The sequence below is a fragment of the Diceros bicornis genome, chromosome 16, assembly GCF_020826845.1.
Source record: "Diceros bicornis minor isolate mBicDic1 chromosome 16, mDicBic1.mat.cur, whole genome shotgun sequence".
Classification (NCBI taxonomy): Eukaryota; Metazoa; Chordata; class Mammalia; order Perissodactyla; family Rhinocerotidae; genus Diceros; species Diceros bicornis.
The window spans coordinates 16,561,286-16,577,941 of record NC_080755.1 but is presented as its reverse complement, the minus strand read 5'-3'; the positions used below and the strand labels follow the sequence as shown (position 1 = coordinate 16,577,941).

The following is a 16,656-nucleotide window of genomic DNA, read 5'->3' as shown; positions in this document are numbered from 1 at the left end:
CCTGAGGTCCATCCACCCCAGGACTCTCACAACTTCCAACCACCGCAACACTCGTAACAGAGCCATCGGGTATAACTCTGCTCCCTTCTTTAACACAAAGTTCCACACGAGAGCGACACAAGTGGGTTTCCCTACTGGAAGGCGAGCTGTATGGCCTTAGAGTCCTAAGGTCGCTAAGGTCGCCGCGGGCCAATGAGACCCCGGGCAGCGAGATCCCCCGTAAAAGGGGCGGAGGGAGGCCCGCGGAGGAGCCGGCTCTGCACCCCGAGGCCGGGGCCAGGACCGGCCCAAGGCTTCCTGCCGCCCGGCCAGGGGCATGGCGGGCACCCGGGAGAAAGAAGCCAAGACCGCAGGACCAGGGTCGGGTGACAGGTTTATTGCCCTTGGTGAGCAACTTGGGTTTCTGGTCACCCTCCCAACCCCAAGTCTGCCCACTCATCCCTCCTTCGGCCCTTCGCGTACCTGACACACGGAGGCGCGGAACCCCGCGTAGTCCGAGCTCTCCCCGACCTTCAGCACCCGGTCCCCGAGCTCGGACTCCTTCTCGCGCCGGTCAAACAAGTACACCGTCCTGTAGCTGTCACCTCCGCCGCCCTCTCCAGTCTCCACCGAAGGCCCGCCGCCGCCCGCCGCTGCCATATTGGGGGAAAGGAGAAAAACACAGCAGCGCCGGCGGCCGCAGCCGCCGCGTTCAGGGTCGAGGTCCGGGCTCCGCGCGGCGACTTCAGCTCCAGCCCCCGGGGCGGCGCGAGGCCTCCACCCCGGCGCACTGCAGCTGCTCCCTCGGCGACGGCGGCGGCGACCAAGCAGCGCCAGGCGCGAGGATCACCCGGGAACCGATTCAAACGAGCTCCTGCCCGTGCACCACGTCACTTCCGCGGCCCGCCGCTGCCGGCGAGGAGGGGGCGCGAGGCGCGCTCCTCGCAGGGCCCGGACCCGCGCCCGCCGCCGCCCACACGGGTCTCGCCGGGCGACCCGCAACCAGGGCCGCCGCCGGGGACTGTGGCGCAGGAAGAAGAGGGGCCTCCCGCGGCGCGGAGGAGGCGGGGCGAATCCGGCATGCCGCGCGGGGCGGGGCGGGGCTTCGGCGGCCGGAGCCGGGGCCCGCCCCTTTTCCCCTCGTGAAGCTGGAGGGAAGCGCGGTCCTTCGCGGGCGCGCCTGAGCTCTGGGGGGCAACCAGATAGCGGAGGCGGGAGAGCTAGTCCCAGGAGCAGCGGGGGGACTCTTCCAAGAGGCTGTTTTCTCCCGGCCGAGAGGGTTCTGGTCCCTTCCCGCCTTGCTATGACCCCGACCGAGCTTGCCCGGCCTCGAGCTCCCGGCCCTGCGCCGGCGGTGGGGAAACCTCCGCCGCATCCTGAGCGCGGCGGCGGGAAGCGTCAGGCCCGCGGGCTTCGCGCGGTGGAGCTTGCTGCGCAGCGAGCATTCGGGTCCCCACGCGGAGGAGAAAGACGCCAAGAGACCCTGCGTCCCCTTTTCCGCCTCATTTCCCAGTGGTTCTGTGTGGGCTCAAGTGTGGGCCACAGAGACAAAGCTAGTGCTTGAGAACGTCGAACCGAGGTCCTGTGACGTCACCGCGGCCTCCTTCAGGTGGCTTCGGAGGGTCCTGGAGCACGGAGGGTGTTCTGGGCGCTGGGGGGGCTAGACAGCCGAATCTTACCCCCATACAGACCTCACCTCCACCGCCGCCGTCTTGTTGCTGAAAATTGTGAATAACACCTACGCCAAAGAGTTATTAGGATTAATTTAGATAATGTTCTCAAAATGCTTAACATATAGTACGCTTTCAGTAAAAGCCTTTGCGTTTCATTCAATATCCTTATCTTGGGCATGTAGTGCCCTAACTCAACAACAAATAATATTGTCATTGTTGGAGAACTAGGTTTAGTCATTTATTCTCCAGTTCTTAAAAATATTTAGTGAATATTTTGTACTTGAGAGTGACCTGTAAATTCACTAAGCCCAAAGGGTAGCAGCCTGGGGGGATTTTTCAATTTTCCGAAAGTTTGGGTAATATTTAGTGTAATTTCTGTTACTAGGTTTGCCAAACCTGCATGGTTAATTCTGTGGATAGACTCATATCCTTAGTGTATGTTAGAAACCTAGATTTGCTTGTCCGTATAAAAATGTTCCAGAATCGTAGGGTGTGTGTGTATGTGTGTGTGCTTGGCTAGACGTAGAAGATATTAAAGGGAGAACACACAGTTGGAACAAAAGTGTGAAGGCATGTGTTTTGGGGGAACATAAATAATAGAGCTGGAAGTGGGGAGAATGGAGCGGTAGATGGTGGAAGATAAAATTAGGAAGAGGAAAGTTGTGGCCAGACGCCATTCATGTTCCTGAAGGGAGAGTGGGGGAAGATGGAGACCAAAGTAACCCCCAATTCCTAACGGATTTCTTTGACATCTCTCTCATGTTTTATCTTTCAAATTCATGTGAACTTTTCGTTCTATTCAACATAATGTAATGGTGTTTGATTTAAATTACTCGAGAAAAATACAAATTGTTTTTCTGATTTTTGGTTAACGGGTAAAATGAATTGCCTTTCTGTTTCATCAAATTGGGACTAGGGCCAGAAGTTCATCATCAGGGCAATTTCTCATTTCTCTGTAATACCAAATTATACAAATACATGGATACAAACAGAAACTCTTTTTATGTCTTTAGAAGAGGTTTCAGGTTAATTGCTAAAAGGAGAGATCCAAAATGCTGCCAGAGTAGTGGACTACAATATTATGGGCAACTATTGGTGGAAACATTGATATGTATCTTCCTGTTGAGAGGTCAAGTCTGAATCAGTGTCTTATGTGGCAGTATGGCAGTCTGAAACAGCTTCGGAACCATTTGCCAGTTACTTTTGTTCTCAGAAAGAAACTCCTCAACTTTTTCAGCAAAGAAGGATTATGAGTTTGTTCTTTAATTTTCATCACAAATAAATAAGTTTGAAATGACCCAGTCCCACAGTTACTCCTCTTCAGTTGACTCTCAATTTTTATTTTCATTAGCCATCTTATCATATAGAGTATAAATATTTAAATGTCCCTGTGTCAGTCATCTACTGCTGCATAACAACCTACCCCGAAACTTAGTGGCTTCTTGCACAGCTCCCCATGGTCCTCCCTCTGGAATGTGGCCCCCATGATCTGAAATGCCACAGACCCAGACCAGAGCCACTGGGAGGCAGTGAATAATAACTTTTCAAGTCCACAACTAAAAATGGCCTCCAGTAAGACTGCTTTGCAAAAAATGGGAAAGAAACAGAATGGAAAAGTGTAAAAAAGTTGAATAGGTAGAGCCTGAAGATTTTGTTGTGGAAAAAGCATTGGACTAATATGTAGTGAATAGGAAGGTAGAGAATTTCCTTAAGTGGAAGAGATTTACAGTTGCTGACAATACTTGAATACTTGAAGAAAATTTAGATCGTCCAGAGTTAATTGAAGTATTTATTAATTCTCAAAAAGATGGTACAACAAGAAAATCTTTATGCAACAGTGAATCTGATGACAGCAAATCGAAGAAAAGAGATGCTGCTGAAAAACCAAGATGCTTTGCCAGCAGTCTTGATCCTGAATGAATGATCAGTGTCACAGACAAGCAGTGGAGAATTAATGTTTCTCATGAAGTGGAAAGATGCAGATGAGGCCGACTTGGTGCTGGCAAAAGAGGCAAACATGAAGTGTCCTCAAACTAATTGCTTTTTATGAAGAGAGACAAACCTGGCATTCTTGTCTAGAAGATGCTCAATAATTGTTTATATATATATAAAAATCTGGTTTTTGGTTGTATGACTTATTAGTGTGAAGAAGAGCTACATTCTAATGAAAATCAAGTTTGATATGTTCATTTTGAGTAGTACTGAGGAAGTTGTTGGGTTGTTTTTGTTTTTTTCCATCAGTAGCACTGGTTGCTTTGAACAAATAAGAGCTTTCTGTAGTTGCTTCATTTATCGGAAAAGAACATTTGATACCATGATATATTATTTCTTCTGCATTAGAGAACAGCTTTTCTAAATGTTAGAAAAATTTTCCATAGTTGTTACTCAATCAGAACTTATGTTTAGGGGCTGGCCTGGTGGAGCAAGCAGTTAAGTGTGGGCGCTCTGCTGCGGCGGCCCGGGGATCGCTGGTTCGGATCCCGGGTGCGCACCAACGCACCACTTGTCAGGCCGTGCTGTAGCAGGCATCCCATATAAAGCGGAAGAAGATGGGCACGGATGTTAGCCCAGGGCCAGTCTTCCTCAGCAAAAAGAGGAGGATTGGCAGATGTTAGCTCAGGGCTGATCTTCCCCACAAAAAAAAAAATTAAAATTAGAACTTATGTTTAACCTATAATGCCTAGGGACTGTTCTGGGTTTGTTTTTGTGTGGGTGCATAAATACATATGTAAATGGTTGTTGTTGGGTTTTGGGGGGTTTTTTACAGTCACCAATACAAAAACAGCATTTCACAACCGTAAGTAAGTACATGTTGTTTCTGGGATGCCCTCATTCTGAGCAACCCAAGAAATAGGTCACCTCAAGTTAAACTGAAAATTTTCCTGAAGCCATAACCTTTAAAATCAAATAGATGATTCTGTAATTAATTGGACAATTTAAATATAAACAGTTTAAATTGGGTAATTTAAATATAATGTAAACAATTTATATTGGGCAATTTAAAGCAATCTTAGAATTCCTCCTCTCTATATCTATAGTCATGTAAATGCAACAGTTTATTTGCAAAACTCTCTGAAAGGAAAAGTTTTATCACTACCAACAAGCTCTCCACTCAGATGAAGAAACTAAACAAATACTGGGTGTTTAATTAGCCAAACAAGGCTTAAACAGGCATTTATAATTTTATTTATTTATTTATTTCCTCCCCCCCCAAAGCCCCAATAGATAGCTGTATGTCATAGCTGCACATCCCTCTAGTTGCTGCATGTGGAACGCGGCCTCAGCATGGCCGGAGAAGCGGTGCGTTGGTGCACGCCTGGGATCCCAACCCAGGCCTCCAGCAGCGGAGCGCACGCACCCAACTGCTAAGCCACGGGGCCAGCCCTGTTAAACGGGCATTTAAAGTTCTTTTTAGAGAATCATTCCGTTAAGAAAAGTTGAAATCCTTGTGCTATATTGACTAAAAGATCATGATGCACAGAATGTTTTTGCTCATGAAACCAATTAGATGATTAGAGGTGTTGCTGTTTAGGACCTAGTAGCATAAATGCGTGAACGAACTTTTGCAGTCTAAACTATTGATTGGCATAATTTTAATTTATCCAACCCATTCCTTACATGTAGGCTCAATCTTTTCACTATTTGTTTTACTGGTTCAGCAGAAGTCAGGAAAAACAGTAACTTTGTAGTAATCAGAATGTTATCCACTGTATATTGCTTACTTGATTGTAAATATTGGTGAACAGTGGTCACTAAATAGTTTTACATTAAAAAAAAAAAACTTAGTCGCTTCAAATAGGAACCATTTATTTGCTCCTGATTCTGTAATTTGGGCTGAGCTTAACTGGGCAGTTCTGCTGGTCTCACTTGAGATCACATATACAGCAGCAGTCACCTGGCAGCATGATGGCCTTGATGGTCCATGACAGTCTCACTCACATGGCTGGCACTTAGCTGAGGCTGTTGAAAACTGATGCTCAACTCTCTATTAGGCATCTCTAAAAAGACACCTTGGTTTCTTGCTTAGCTGTCACAGAATTTCAAAAGAAAAAGCTCCAATGTGCAAGTGCCTATCAAAGCTCTGCCTGCATCACGTTTGCTAATGTCAGTGGCCAAAGCTAGTCACATGGCCAAGCCCCTGAGTGTCCCCTCCCACAGTAGAGGGAAGCTTACAAAATGCCCTGCTGATTTGGAGGGTAGCATTCATACCTGTGTACTGTGATGAGACCAGTTTGAAAAAGTATTACAGATATAGGATAGTTGGCAGAAAGAAGGGAAAAAAATACAGCTTTGTTAGGATTTGCTGATGAGATTAAATTCCCCCAAAATAAAAATACCTAGAAAACAAAGGGCAAGAAAAGTGAGTTTTTATTTTATTTTATTTTATTTTATTTATTTTTTTTTTTTTGTGAGGAAGACCGGCTCTGAGCTAACATCTATTGCCAATCCTCCTCTTTTTTCTTCCCCAAAGCCCCAGTAGATGGTTGTATGTCATAGTTGCACATCCTTCTAGTTGCTGTATGTGGGACGCGGCCTCAGCATGGCTGGAGAAGCGGTGCGTCGGTGTGCGCCTGGGATCCGAACCCGGGCCGCCAGTAGTGGAGCGCGCAGACTTAACTGCTAAGCCACAGGGCCGGCCCTATTTTTTTATTTCTTATTATTATTTTTTTTGCTGAGGAAGATTCACCCTGAGCTAACATCTGTTGCCAATCTTCCTCTTGTTGTATGTGAGCCACCACCACAGCATGGCCACTGACAGACAAGTGGTGTAGGTCTGTGCCTGGGAACCGAACCTGGGCTGTTGAAGTGGAGCATGCCAAACTTAACCACTAGGCCACCGGGGCTGGCTGGTAAAGTGAGTTTTTAAATATTCCTATCTTCTTGAATTTTTTTGTGTGTGTGTGAGGAAGATTGGCCCTGAGCTAACATCTGTGCCAATCCTCCTCTATTTTCTGTATGTGGGATGCCAACAGAGCATGGCTTGATGAGCAGTGTGTAGGTCCACACATGGGATCTGAACCCATGAACCCCAGGTCGCTGAAGCAGAGCACACGAACTTAACCACTGTGCCAAAAGGCCAGCCCCTTGAATTTTTTTTTTAAGTATATTTCTTTCTGGAAAAGTAAGGACAGTTTTAGTGATATGAGTTCAGACTTTGCCAGCTAAAACACCTACTTTCTGTGATACAGTTTATGACACCAAGCCCCAATCTACCAAATGGGTAGAGAACATCTTGGGGTTCCTTCTATTTTCATTTTTAACAAGTTCCAAGCTGTGGATGGTGGAGGAGAGGCTCATCCATGTCTACATGGCCTCTTTAGGTCTGGTGGCTACCTGTTGCTTTGATGTCCCTTGGGCCAGGGGAATCACTTGCCAGGCTTCTTTTGATCCTATCTGCCTAGATGTACTATATAGCTCTTTAGGGGAGTCGGGAGTACCATCTCATTTTACCAGGCTAAAGGGAATCTTTTTTAATCTGGAGAAAATCCTTCTCTCTTCATATTTTTTCAAGGCACTCTATCAATGTCTGTAAGTCCTTTTCTCATTTTTATCCCCTCTCCAAAACCCTCTGCATTCCCCTCAGAGCTGGGTTTTTAGGAAAAAACATTCCCAGGAGGAAAGTATCTTTTCTACTCTGCACCCTGTTTCAGTTATCAATTGTTGTATAATAAATTACCTCAAAACCTAGTGGCTTAAAACAACAATCGTTTTCTTTATTTGCTCATGATTCTGCAATTTGGGCAGGACTTGGTGGAACTAGATCTTTTCTGCTCCACATGGTAACAGCCTGGGCAGTTCTTAGAGGAGTGACTTCCAAGATGCCTTCTCACATGGCTGGCAAGTTGGTGCTGGTTGTCGTCTGGGAGCTCTGCTGGGGCTGTTGGCCAGGACCTTCAGATCTCTCTCCCATGCCTCTCCTCATGGCTAGGCTGAAGTTCCCAAAGAGAGGTGATCCCAGGGTAGTCAGACTTCTTATGTGGTGGCTGGCTTCCCCTGAAGACCTTCCCATTGTAGACCTTCTGAAAGTTTAGGACTTGAATTGGAACAGCATTAATTCTGCCACACTCTATTGGTTAAAGCAGGTCAGAGGGCCATCCCAGGTTGAAGGGGAAAGACTACCCCACAGGCAAGAATATGGGAGGCATGGTTCTTCGGGAGCTACCAAAGTAATAGCCTGTGACAAAGTTCTCCTGGGACAAGAAAGCACACAGCCTGCTATTTTCTTGAATTGGGGTAGGGAGTTGGTGTGGTTGGTTAAGGGAAAATCAAAGAAGGAAAAAAGTGTTAAAATATGTTAATATCTCAAAATATATCTCTAGCGATACAGGCCTTTACCAACTTTCTCCTGATGCATTAGCTTTAATTTCCATATCACTTAAGAAACCAACTTTGAATAAAACACCTTAAAATGTTTTAATTAATTGCTTTGGTTGTGGTTCTACTTTTTGGTTAAAAGCACTGATCATTTTTCCTTCAAGAATCCAGGTAGTTGAATTTTTTCTTTATATACGAGAAATGATACTTAGCATTTATTGAGTTCTTGAGTTGCCAGTTGTTCTACAGAGACTTTACACATTCCTGGTCAATCTGTTTTTACATTTTGATAATTATATCATGAAATATTTCATACATACAAAAGAGTACATATAATCTAAATATCTGTTAAAAGACAAACGTATGTGTAGCTACCACCCAACTTAAGAGAAAGAACATTCCTAATACTTTGAAGGCCCCAGTATGCCCCTCCCAAAATGACATCTCTACTACTGAGACAATCTCTATTCTGAAATGTGTAGGTATTTTTTTCTTCTGTTTACAATAGATTATTTGGTTTTTGAAAGTTTTTGAATTTATGTACTGTAAAGGGAAAACAACACACTTCTGCTGTGTGCCTCCTCTACTCTCAATAATCTGTTACAACACTACTTCACTTCTGACACCAGATGTGTGGGTTTTCCACACATCAAGCATTTCTGTGACACCAGCTGGGCATCCTACAGTTTGCTTACTCTCTCTACGTAAAGATAGTGTCAGATCCCACAGGTTAGTGGTTAAAGGTTCAGTCCTACAGGACTGGCCCCCTTCCGCACTTCAGATGGGGAAGTCCAATCACAAGTCCAGGTTGTTCCCTGTGCTTCTGATCCAATGGCTATAAATCAGAGGTTCCCACCTATAAATCAGAGGTTGACCCCTTTCACAGTTCAATTAATTTGTTAGAGCAGCTCACAGAACTCAGGAGAACAGTTTACTTACTGGATTACAGGTTTATTATAAAAGGATATATAACTCAGGGACAGTTAGATGGAAGAGATGCATAGGGAAAGGTGTAGAGAAAGGGGCATGGAGCTTCCACGCTCTCTTTGGGCTCTCCACTATCCCGGAACCTCCATGTGTTCAACAACCTGGAAGCTCTTTGCACCCTGTCCTTTGGGTTTTTATGGAGGCTTCATTATGTATACACAATTGATTAAATCATTGGCCATTGGTGACTGATTCCACTTCCAGCTCCTCTTCCTTCTTAGGAGGTAGGGGAGTAGGACTGAAAGTTCCAACCCTCTAATTCTGGTTGATTCCCCTGGCAATCAGCCCTCATCCTTAGGGGCTTTCCAAAAATCCCCTCATTGACATAAACTCAGATGTATTGAAAGGGTCTTGTTAAGAATACAAAAGGCACCTTTATCACGCTTATAATTTAAGAAATTCCAAAAATTTTGGGACTATGTGCCAGAAACAGTGGACAAGACCAAATATATATTTCATATTATAAATTACAATATCACACATATATTTATACTTCTGCAACTATTTTTTTGCTCAACATATTTGTGAGATTCAATCATGTTGATGCATGTAGCTGTATTCATTCTTTTTTTTTACTGCTATTTAGTATTTCTTGATATGAATACACTACAATTTTTCCAATCTCTTATCAGTCGACATTTTAATTATTTCCAGGATTTGAGTTTCTTGTTTGTTTTTTAAAATTAGTCTTCTATGAATACTTATGTGTTGTATCCTGATGTTTTTATGCAGTGGATGTGTTGCATAGGATATATGTCAAGTGTCATAGAGAATGTGTATTTACAAATGTACCAGATAATGCCAAATTATTTCTCAGCAGTATAGAAGAGTTACTGCTGCTCCATTTCCTTGTCAACACTTAGAAGTGTTTTTTACTTTTTAAATTTTTTGTCAGTCTGGTGGATGTGAAATAGTATCTTATTGTGGTTGTAATTTGCATTTCCCTCCTGGTAAATGAGATTGAGCATCTTTCCATATGTTTATTTCCTAATTGTGTTTCCTCTTCTGTTAAATGCCTGTTCATGCTCTGTGCCCATTCTTCCATGGGCTTATTTAACTTCTCCTATTGATTCTTAGAAGTTCTCTAAATATCATGGCTACTAAACTTTAGTTGATTATATGTCTTATTAATATCTTTCCCCAGTTTGTGGCATTTTCCCTTTCTTCCTGAGACATTTTAATGAACAGTAGTAGTACTTGATATTAATATGATTGAATTTATCTATCATTTCCATTATGGTTTGTCTCTTTTGGAGAATTCCTCTAGTACCAAGATTTTCTCAGATTTTAAAGTTTAAATTATTTCCATTTTTCAAATTTAAGTTTTTAATTTGTATGGAGTTGATTTTTATGCCTGATACCGAAAAGGGACCCAATTTCATTTTTTTAATGAATAATTAATTGCCTGAGCATCATTTATTGAATGGTCAGTCCATCTTTTCCCTGCTATATCCTATGTATCTTTGTCACATACCAAGTTTCCATAAATCCATGCTTCTGTTTCTGGGTTTTCTAGTCTGTTCTATTGGTTATTTTTTTTCCTCTCTGCTAATATTGCACTGCCCTAATTATCTGGCTTTATTATGTTTGGATATCCTATAGAGCAAATCACCTCACCTTATTCTTCTTCAGGAGTGTCATGTAGTTGGTTTTTAAGTGTCATTGCAAAGTGATGACTTCCTCCTCCTTTTGTTCAATGTTTTCTCACTTAAGAGACACTTGAGATTGTGGTCAACTGCGTTTCCACAGTAGCAAAACCTATAGTTTAATGAGGAACTGAGTACATTATAAGCTTTTTGAATTGGCTGGCATTGCTTACTGCTAAAGAAGTAGCGGTGCTTGGAAAGCTGCTCTTTGCCTCCGTATCAAGTCCATTATGAGACCCCACAAACCCGGTTTCATTTTATTCTTGATTATCCTATGTATTCTGATTCAACTACAGCACTAATAGACCAGGTGCCCTAACAGCACAGAAGGACCAAATCTTCTAATCCTTCACTGCTTATATAAGAATTTCTCCTCCCTGGGTTTTCACGATTTTCACACAACTGAACTAAGTAGAAAAACGTGATTCTGCTAATTTTGCTTGTATATATACATGCATGTGGCAAAACTTTTTAGGAGGAATAAAATTGGAAACTTTCTCCCCCAAATCCTAAAAGTAAAATTGATCCTCTGAACTAGAATGATGTGATGCTTTATCCTGTGATTTCTCCATCCCCTCATACCTCAAATAGAGAATGATGGCTATTGTCAGTCAGAAGCAATAGAAAAATTTTATACGTGTGAGTGGCATAATAAGATCCATCCTAAAAATATAACTCTGGCAACAGTGTTCAGGAAGGACACCATTTTGTGCAGACACCATTTTGTACAGATTATACCTTATTTAGATGATAAAGTGACAATTATTCAAGATCTAATATCATTCATTCATTCATCAAATTCTTATTTGTGTGCCAACTAGATGTCGAGGATACAAATTAAACTCTTTATCTTCATGGTGCTCATATTCTATAGGGGGAGATGGAAACAATTTGACAACTAAATATACAGAATGTCAGGTGGTGATCAATGTGCTGTGGAGAAAAATTTAAAAGGATGGGAGTCCCAGGGCCAGGAGGTCACAAGTTTATATGGTGTTCAGAGAACATTTTCTGATAAGGTGACATTTGAGCTGAAGGAAGTGAAGGAGTAAGTTGTAAAGATCTATGAGACAAATGTTCCTGGCAGAGGGAAAAACAAGTGCAAAGATCCTGAGTTTTGAGTCTGGTTGGCGCTGTGATGAGAGTAGCAGAGGATGAGAACAGAGAGATGAAATGGGGGAGAAAGGCATAATGGAAAGGGCCTCATTGGTCACTGTGATGACTTTGACATTCACCCTGAGTGAAATGGGAAGTACTGGAGGGTTTTGAGCAGAGGTGTGATATAGTCTGACATATTTTTTAAGAGAACTACTCTGACTTCCATGTTAAAGATCAACTGTAAGGGGCCAAATGCAGAAACCAAAAGACCCGTCAGGAGGCTGATTCAATAATCAAGGCAAGAGATAATAATGATCTAGGCCAGTAGTGGTGGAGCTGAGGGGAAGTGGTCAAATTCTGGATATATTTTGAAGGTGAAGCTGACAGATTTGCTAGTGGATTAGATGTGGGCTGTGTGAAAAAGAGAGGAGTCAAGCCAATCTCCAAAACTTGTGGCTCCCTGGGAAATGTACTGCATACTCACATCTTCTTGGCTACCCAGCCTCTCAATCCCTTCCTATGTTTGGAGGATTCCCCATCATATAAAACTGGGTGCCAGACAGAGCACATCTCTGGCTGAAGGTTTGGCTGCAAATGCCGGAAACTCCTTGTTCCAGTCTCCCATGCTGCAGGGATGCATGCACGTGATCAGTCAGACATTAACAGGGCAGTGACTGCAGCATCCAGCTAGCGGAGGTAGCAGAGGCACCCTTAGCCCAGAGTGGAGTGGTGTCCGCTGTGCCAGGGGCAGCTGGCAGTTGTGTTCTCATGGAACCAGTTCATGATTTTAGCTATGCTTCTGGCTATGTAGCTTTCAAGTTGGGTTTGCCAACCTCCCAGCAAATCCACCAGCTATACAGTTTCCTAATCAAAAATACTGTTTCTGCTTTTAAAAGAGCCAGAGATATTTCTTTTCCTTGTAGCTAAAAACCCCGATTGATACATTAAGGATTGATATTCCTACTGTGAGTGTAGTCATAATAATAACTGCCATTCATTGAGTAATTGAGGCATTTATTTCAATTAATTCTGCTAGATAGATATCATTCCTATATTAGAAGTGAGGAAACTGAGACATAAAGGATAAATCACTTGCCCAAGGTCAAATGGCTAGTAATTGACAGAGCCAGGACTAAAATCCAAATTTATTTGACTCCAAAGCCTGAACACTTATACACTATAGATAAGTTCATTTGGGGTTCATATAATATTGTGAACTGAGTCATTTTTCCATTAATTCAGTTCTCTATATAACCTCTATGTATATTCACAAGTGTCAAATTTCCTTGAAATTCTCTAAAACCATGGACCTTAGTGCTGAAATAATAAGGTGTGTCAGTGTTTTGAAAACTTATCATAGACTGGTAAGAATCATAAATCTAATTCAAAATAAATTCTAATATTTGTTAGTGTTGCTTGAAATCTGGGCAAAATCAGTTGTTTTTTCTGAAAGTTTCAGTTTTAACAGAGCTTGTTTCCATCAATTAGAAGTTGGAGGCAAAGTGCTATATTGGCAAATACACCAAGCTTCAGATGACCTCTTCAGATGACCTCTAGTACCACTGAGACATCAGAATGCCATGGCAAACATTAAGTACCACGGCAGATTCAAAAGTACAGACTTTTTGTGCTCTTTTAAATAAATTAGATAAAACATCTATAGTTACCTAAAATAAAAGGGGGATGAGTTTGGATATTTGAAACTCACTGCTTAAAAAAAAATGCTGCTTACCAATAAGAGGTGTGGCTAAAAAGAAATGAAACTGGTTATCAGAAAAGAAACTGTGGTTTATGAGCCTCTGAGAAGCACTCAGAGGAAGAGCATGTTGTAATATTTTTACTTGTACAGCATTAAAGAGGTGACGTGTTAGAGACAAGAAAACTTACCTGGGAGGAAGAACATGTGCTCCCAAGTCCCAGACCTAACCCCTATCTAGCTAGGCAACTAAGGGCAATTCAACAAATCCTGAGCACAAGGATCAATGAGGCAGAAAAATAAATAACTGTGATGCTTTATTAGAAGTATTCATTCATTTATTCATTAATCCAGTTGGCATTTGTTGCCAATCATACGTCTATCCTGTGCCAGGCACTGGGGCTTCAAAGATGAACAAGAAAAAGCCCCCACCCTCACCCCATCCTCCCAAGGAGCAAGTGGCCCAGGAAATAATGACCAGCCTTGCTGTGGCACGGACATTCCACTCCACCCTCCAATAGACTTCTCTCCCGCTTACCGTGGCCCTTCCCAGCTCTTTCCTCTTCTACCAATCACCTCCCCACACCCTTATTTTAACTAACTGGGCTCCATTTAGACCTTATTCTTCCAAGTAAGATTTTCCTTCCCCAGGGCTGCCTCTCCCTCCTCCATACCCCCTGGGCCAGAAAGATCTTTAGAAACTTGAAACTCTGAAAATATGATTGTGTTTCCCACTCCATAGATAAAATAAAATTCAAACAATACAAGACTATATTTAATTAATCTGCTCTTCCAGATATTCTAAACCTTGGAAAATTTAATGTAATTTATCATCTCCCCCCCCCGGGGGAGGGGGAGGACATGTCCAAGCGCATATCAACTTTTGCATACACATTCATGGGGTCCATTGATTTTCTGAAGTCCATTATGTTCCCCAGCTGATTCTAAAACATTGTTTATCCCTGAATTAAGAACGAGGTCAGATCTCTAAAGGCTCTGGAGTCACCTTAAAGATTTTGTACTTTATCAGGATGACAATGGGAGTTAGGAGCTATTGAAGGTTTTTAACCGAGGATGGGGCGTGCTTAGATTTGCACTTCAGAAAGTTCTCTCTGACTGTGGTATGGAGAAGGGATCACAGGGGCTTAAACTAGTAATTTGTTGGAGGCTGTTACAGAAACGCAGGCAAGAGATTATGGTTAACTGATAAAGGGTGCTGGTTTCTTTTAGGGTTGATAAAAATATCTAAAATTAGATTGTGGTGATGATTGCATAACTCTGTGAATATACTAAAAGCCATGGAATTGTATACGTTAAATGGGTGAATTTTATGGTAAGTGAATTATTATATCTCAATAAAGATGTTTTCAAAAAAGCAACAGATTAAAAAAATAAACACACAACTAAATAAATTAATGAATGAATAAATAAATAAAAGTGGTCATAGTTGTGTTATGACCGATATGAAAGACTTTTAGGAGATAAGAGAAGATAGTGAGGAGAGGTAGGAGTCAAGGATGACTCCCAGGTTTGGGGTTTAGGCCACTGGGTAGATGAAGCTATTATTGAGATGAGCAGAGATGTAAGTGATCTTAGGGCAATGGAAGGGATTCTGGAGAGCACAATACAAAGGGCTGGAAGGAAGTGCCAACGGAAGACTCAAGAGACTGTTGCTTTGAAGAAAGGAAGGACCAACTTTACTTGCTATCAGTGTGAGGGTGTCAGACTTCTTTCTGAAGAAGCCAGAAAGACTGGCTCACGAAATTCAAAACCCAAGTATTTAAAGGGAAAGAAAGACAAAATTATCAAGGGTGCCAAGTTTACATTAGTCTGTTCATGATGGGAAAAAAACAGCTTTCTCACACAACCATCATATTTACAAAGGTCATTCATGTCTTCAGACACCAGCATAGCAAAAATCAGGGAAAATATTGTTTAGAAAGTCCAGGTTTGGGGCCGGCCCCGTGGCTTGGCGGTTGGGTGCGCGCGCTCCGCTGCTGGCGGCCCGGGTTCGGAGCCCGGGCGCGCACCGGCGCGCCGCTTCTCCGGCCATGCTGAGGCCGCATCCCACGTGCAGCAGCTGGAGGGACGTGCAGCTATGACGTGCAGCTATCTACTGGCGCTTTGAGGGGGAAAAAATAAATAAATAATAAAAAAAAATCTTTAAAAAAAAAAAAAGAAAGTCCAGGTTTACAGGAAATTTTCTGGGGTTTATTATTCTGGAGACCAGAACCAGTCAGGATGACCCTACTATTTTTGGTTTATCTAAGCGTGCCAAGTTGTGTTATTATTATTATTTTTTTTAACTATAGTATGTGATGTGCTTGATCATACTGGAAGCAGAACAAAGTGTCAGTTTTGCTTTATGGGAGATTAGTAATGAATAAATCATGCAGAGGGAAGGAAAGGACGCAGGAAGGATGGGACTGACAGTATGAAAGCATATAGTGGGTTGGGCATGGCAGGCATGTCAGGCAAGGAGGAAGTATTAAAGGAGGAAGTATTGACTGTTACTGGGGCTCCTCTCGGCCCTGTGTGGTCACTCAGCTGCATCAGAGGCCCCGTGAAGCCACAAAGCAGTCAGATCAGTAGTCTCCAACCTTTGTCTCAGGCTCCAAATACAGTGTTGGTGAGGAGTCATTGTAGTACTTGGAGAAGAGAGAACTGAACACGGAGGGACCTACTCAAATAGTTGCAGAAAGATATTGCCAGGCTCGAAGAAGATCACCTTCTTAAGGATTTCATAGCAGCCCAACTTGGAAGCCACAGTCTTCATCTGGTGGCAAATAATAGAAAGGTATTTCTAGGCTTCCCAATAAAGAATCAAAGTCTACAGGAAATCACTATCTCCTGCAATAACAAACTAAAGGCTCCCCAGTTGGCAACAGAAGGAGAATTTACACACAGCCTCTATAGAATAGCTGGACTTTGAAGCTCCACTCTTCCGCTTGAGAATCTCTTTCTGTTGCAGCCACCACCAGCTCTCTCTCAGACTCGATCACCTTCATGAACACAGAGCCCCTCCTTAATTCCTGGCAGCACAGTTGAGATCCTGTTGGGGCGTTCAGCCTGTAGTATGCATAAGAAAAACCTGTAAGGGGTGTTTAAGATACAGATTCCTAGGTTTCATGCCCAGATATTTTGAATCAGTCAAGTATGGGACTAGGAATTTTTACTTTTAACAACATTTAGGTGATTCTAATGGAGGTAGTCCAAATACCACATTTTGAGAAAACACTGGACCAAGGGGAACAAAAAGGAC

At 42.8% G+C, this 16,656-nt stretch overlaps 1 protein-coding gene and 1 pseudogene across 1 annotated transcript in view; one reads left to right on the top strand and one right to left on the bottom strand.

The window, feature by feature from the left end:
- The window catches only part of SMCHD1 (structural maintenance of chromosomes flexible hinge domain containing 1), a 129,025-nt gene extending 128,070 nt beyond the window's left edge, over positions 1-955 (bottom strand). The window contains exon 1 of the mRNA XM_058556873.1: positions 463-955. Coding sequence (XP_058412856.1) covers positions 463-639 — 177 coding nt within the window. The 5' untranslated portion in view covers positions 640-955. The remainder of the gene's footprint in view (positions 1-462) is intronic.
- Positions 956-3,102: 2,147 nt separating this feature from the next.
- Positions 3,103-3,745, top strand: LOC131415151 (chromobox protein homolog 3-like; annotated as a pseudogene).
- The last annotated feature ends 12,911 nt before the right edge of the window (positions 3,746-16,656 follow it).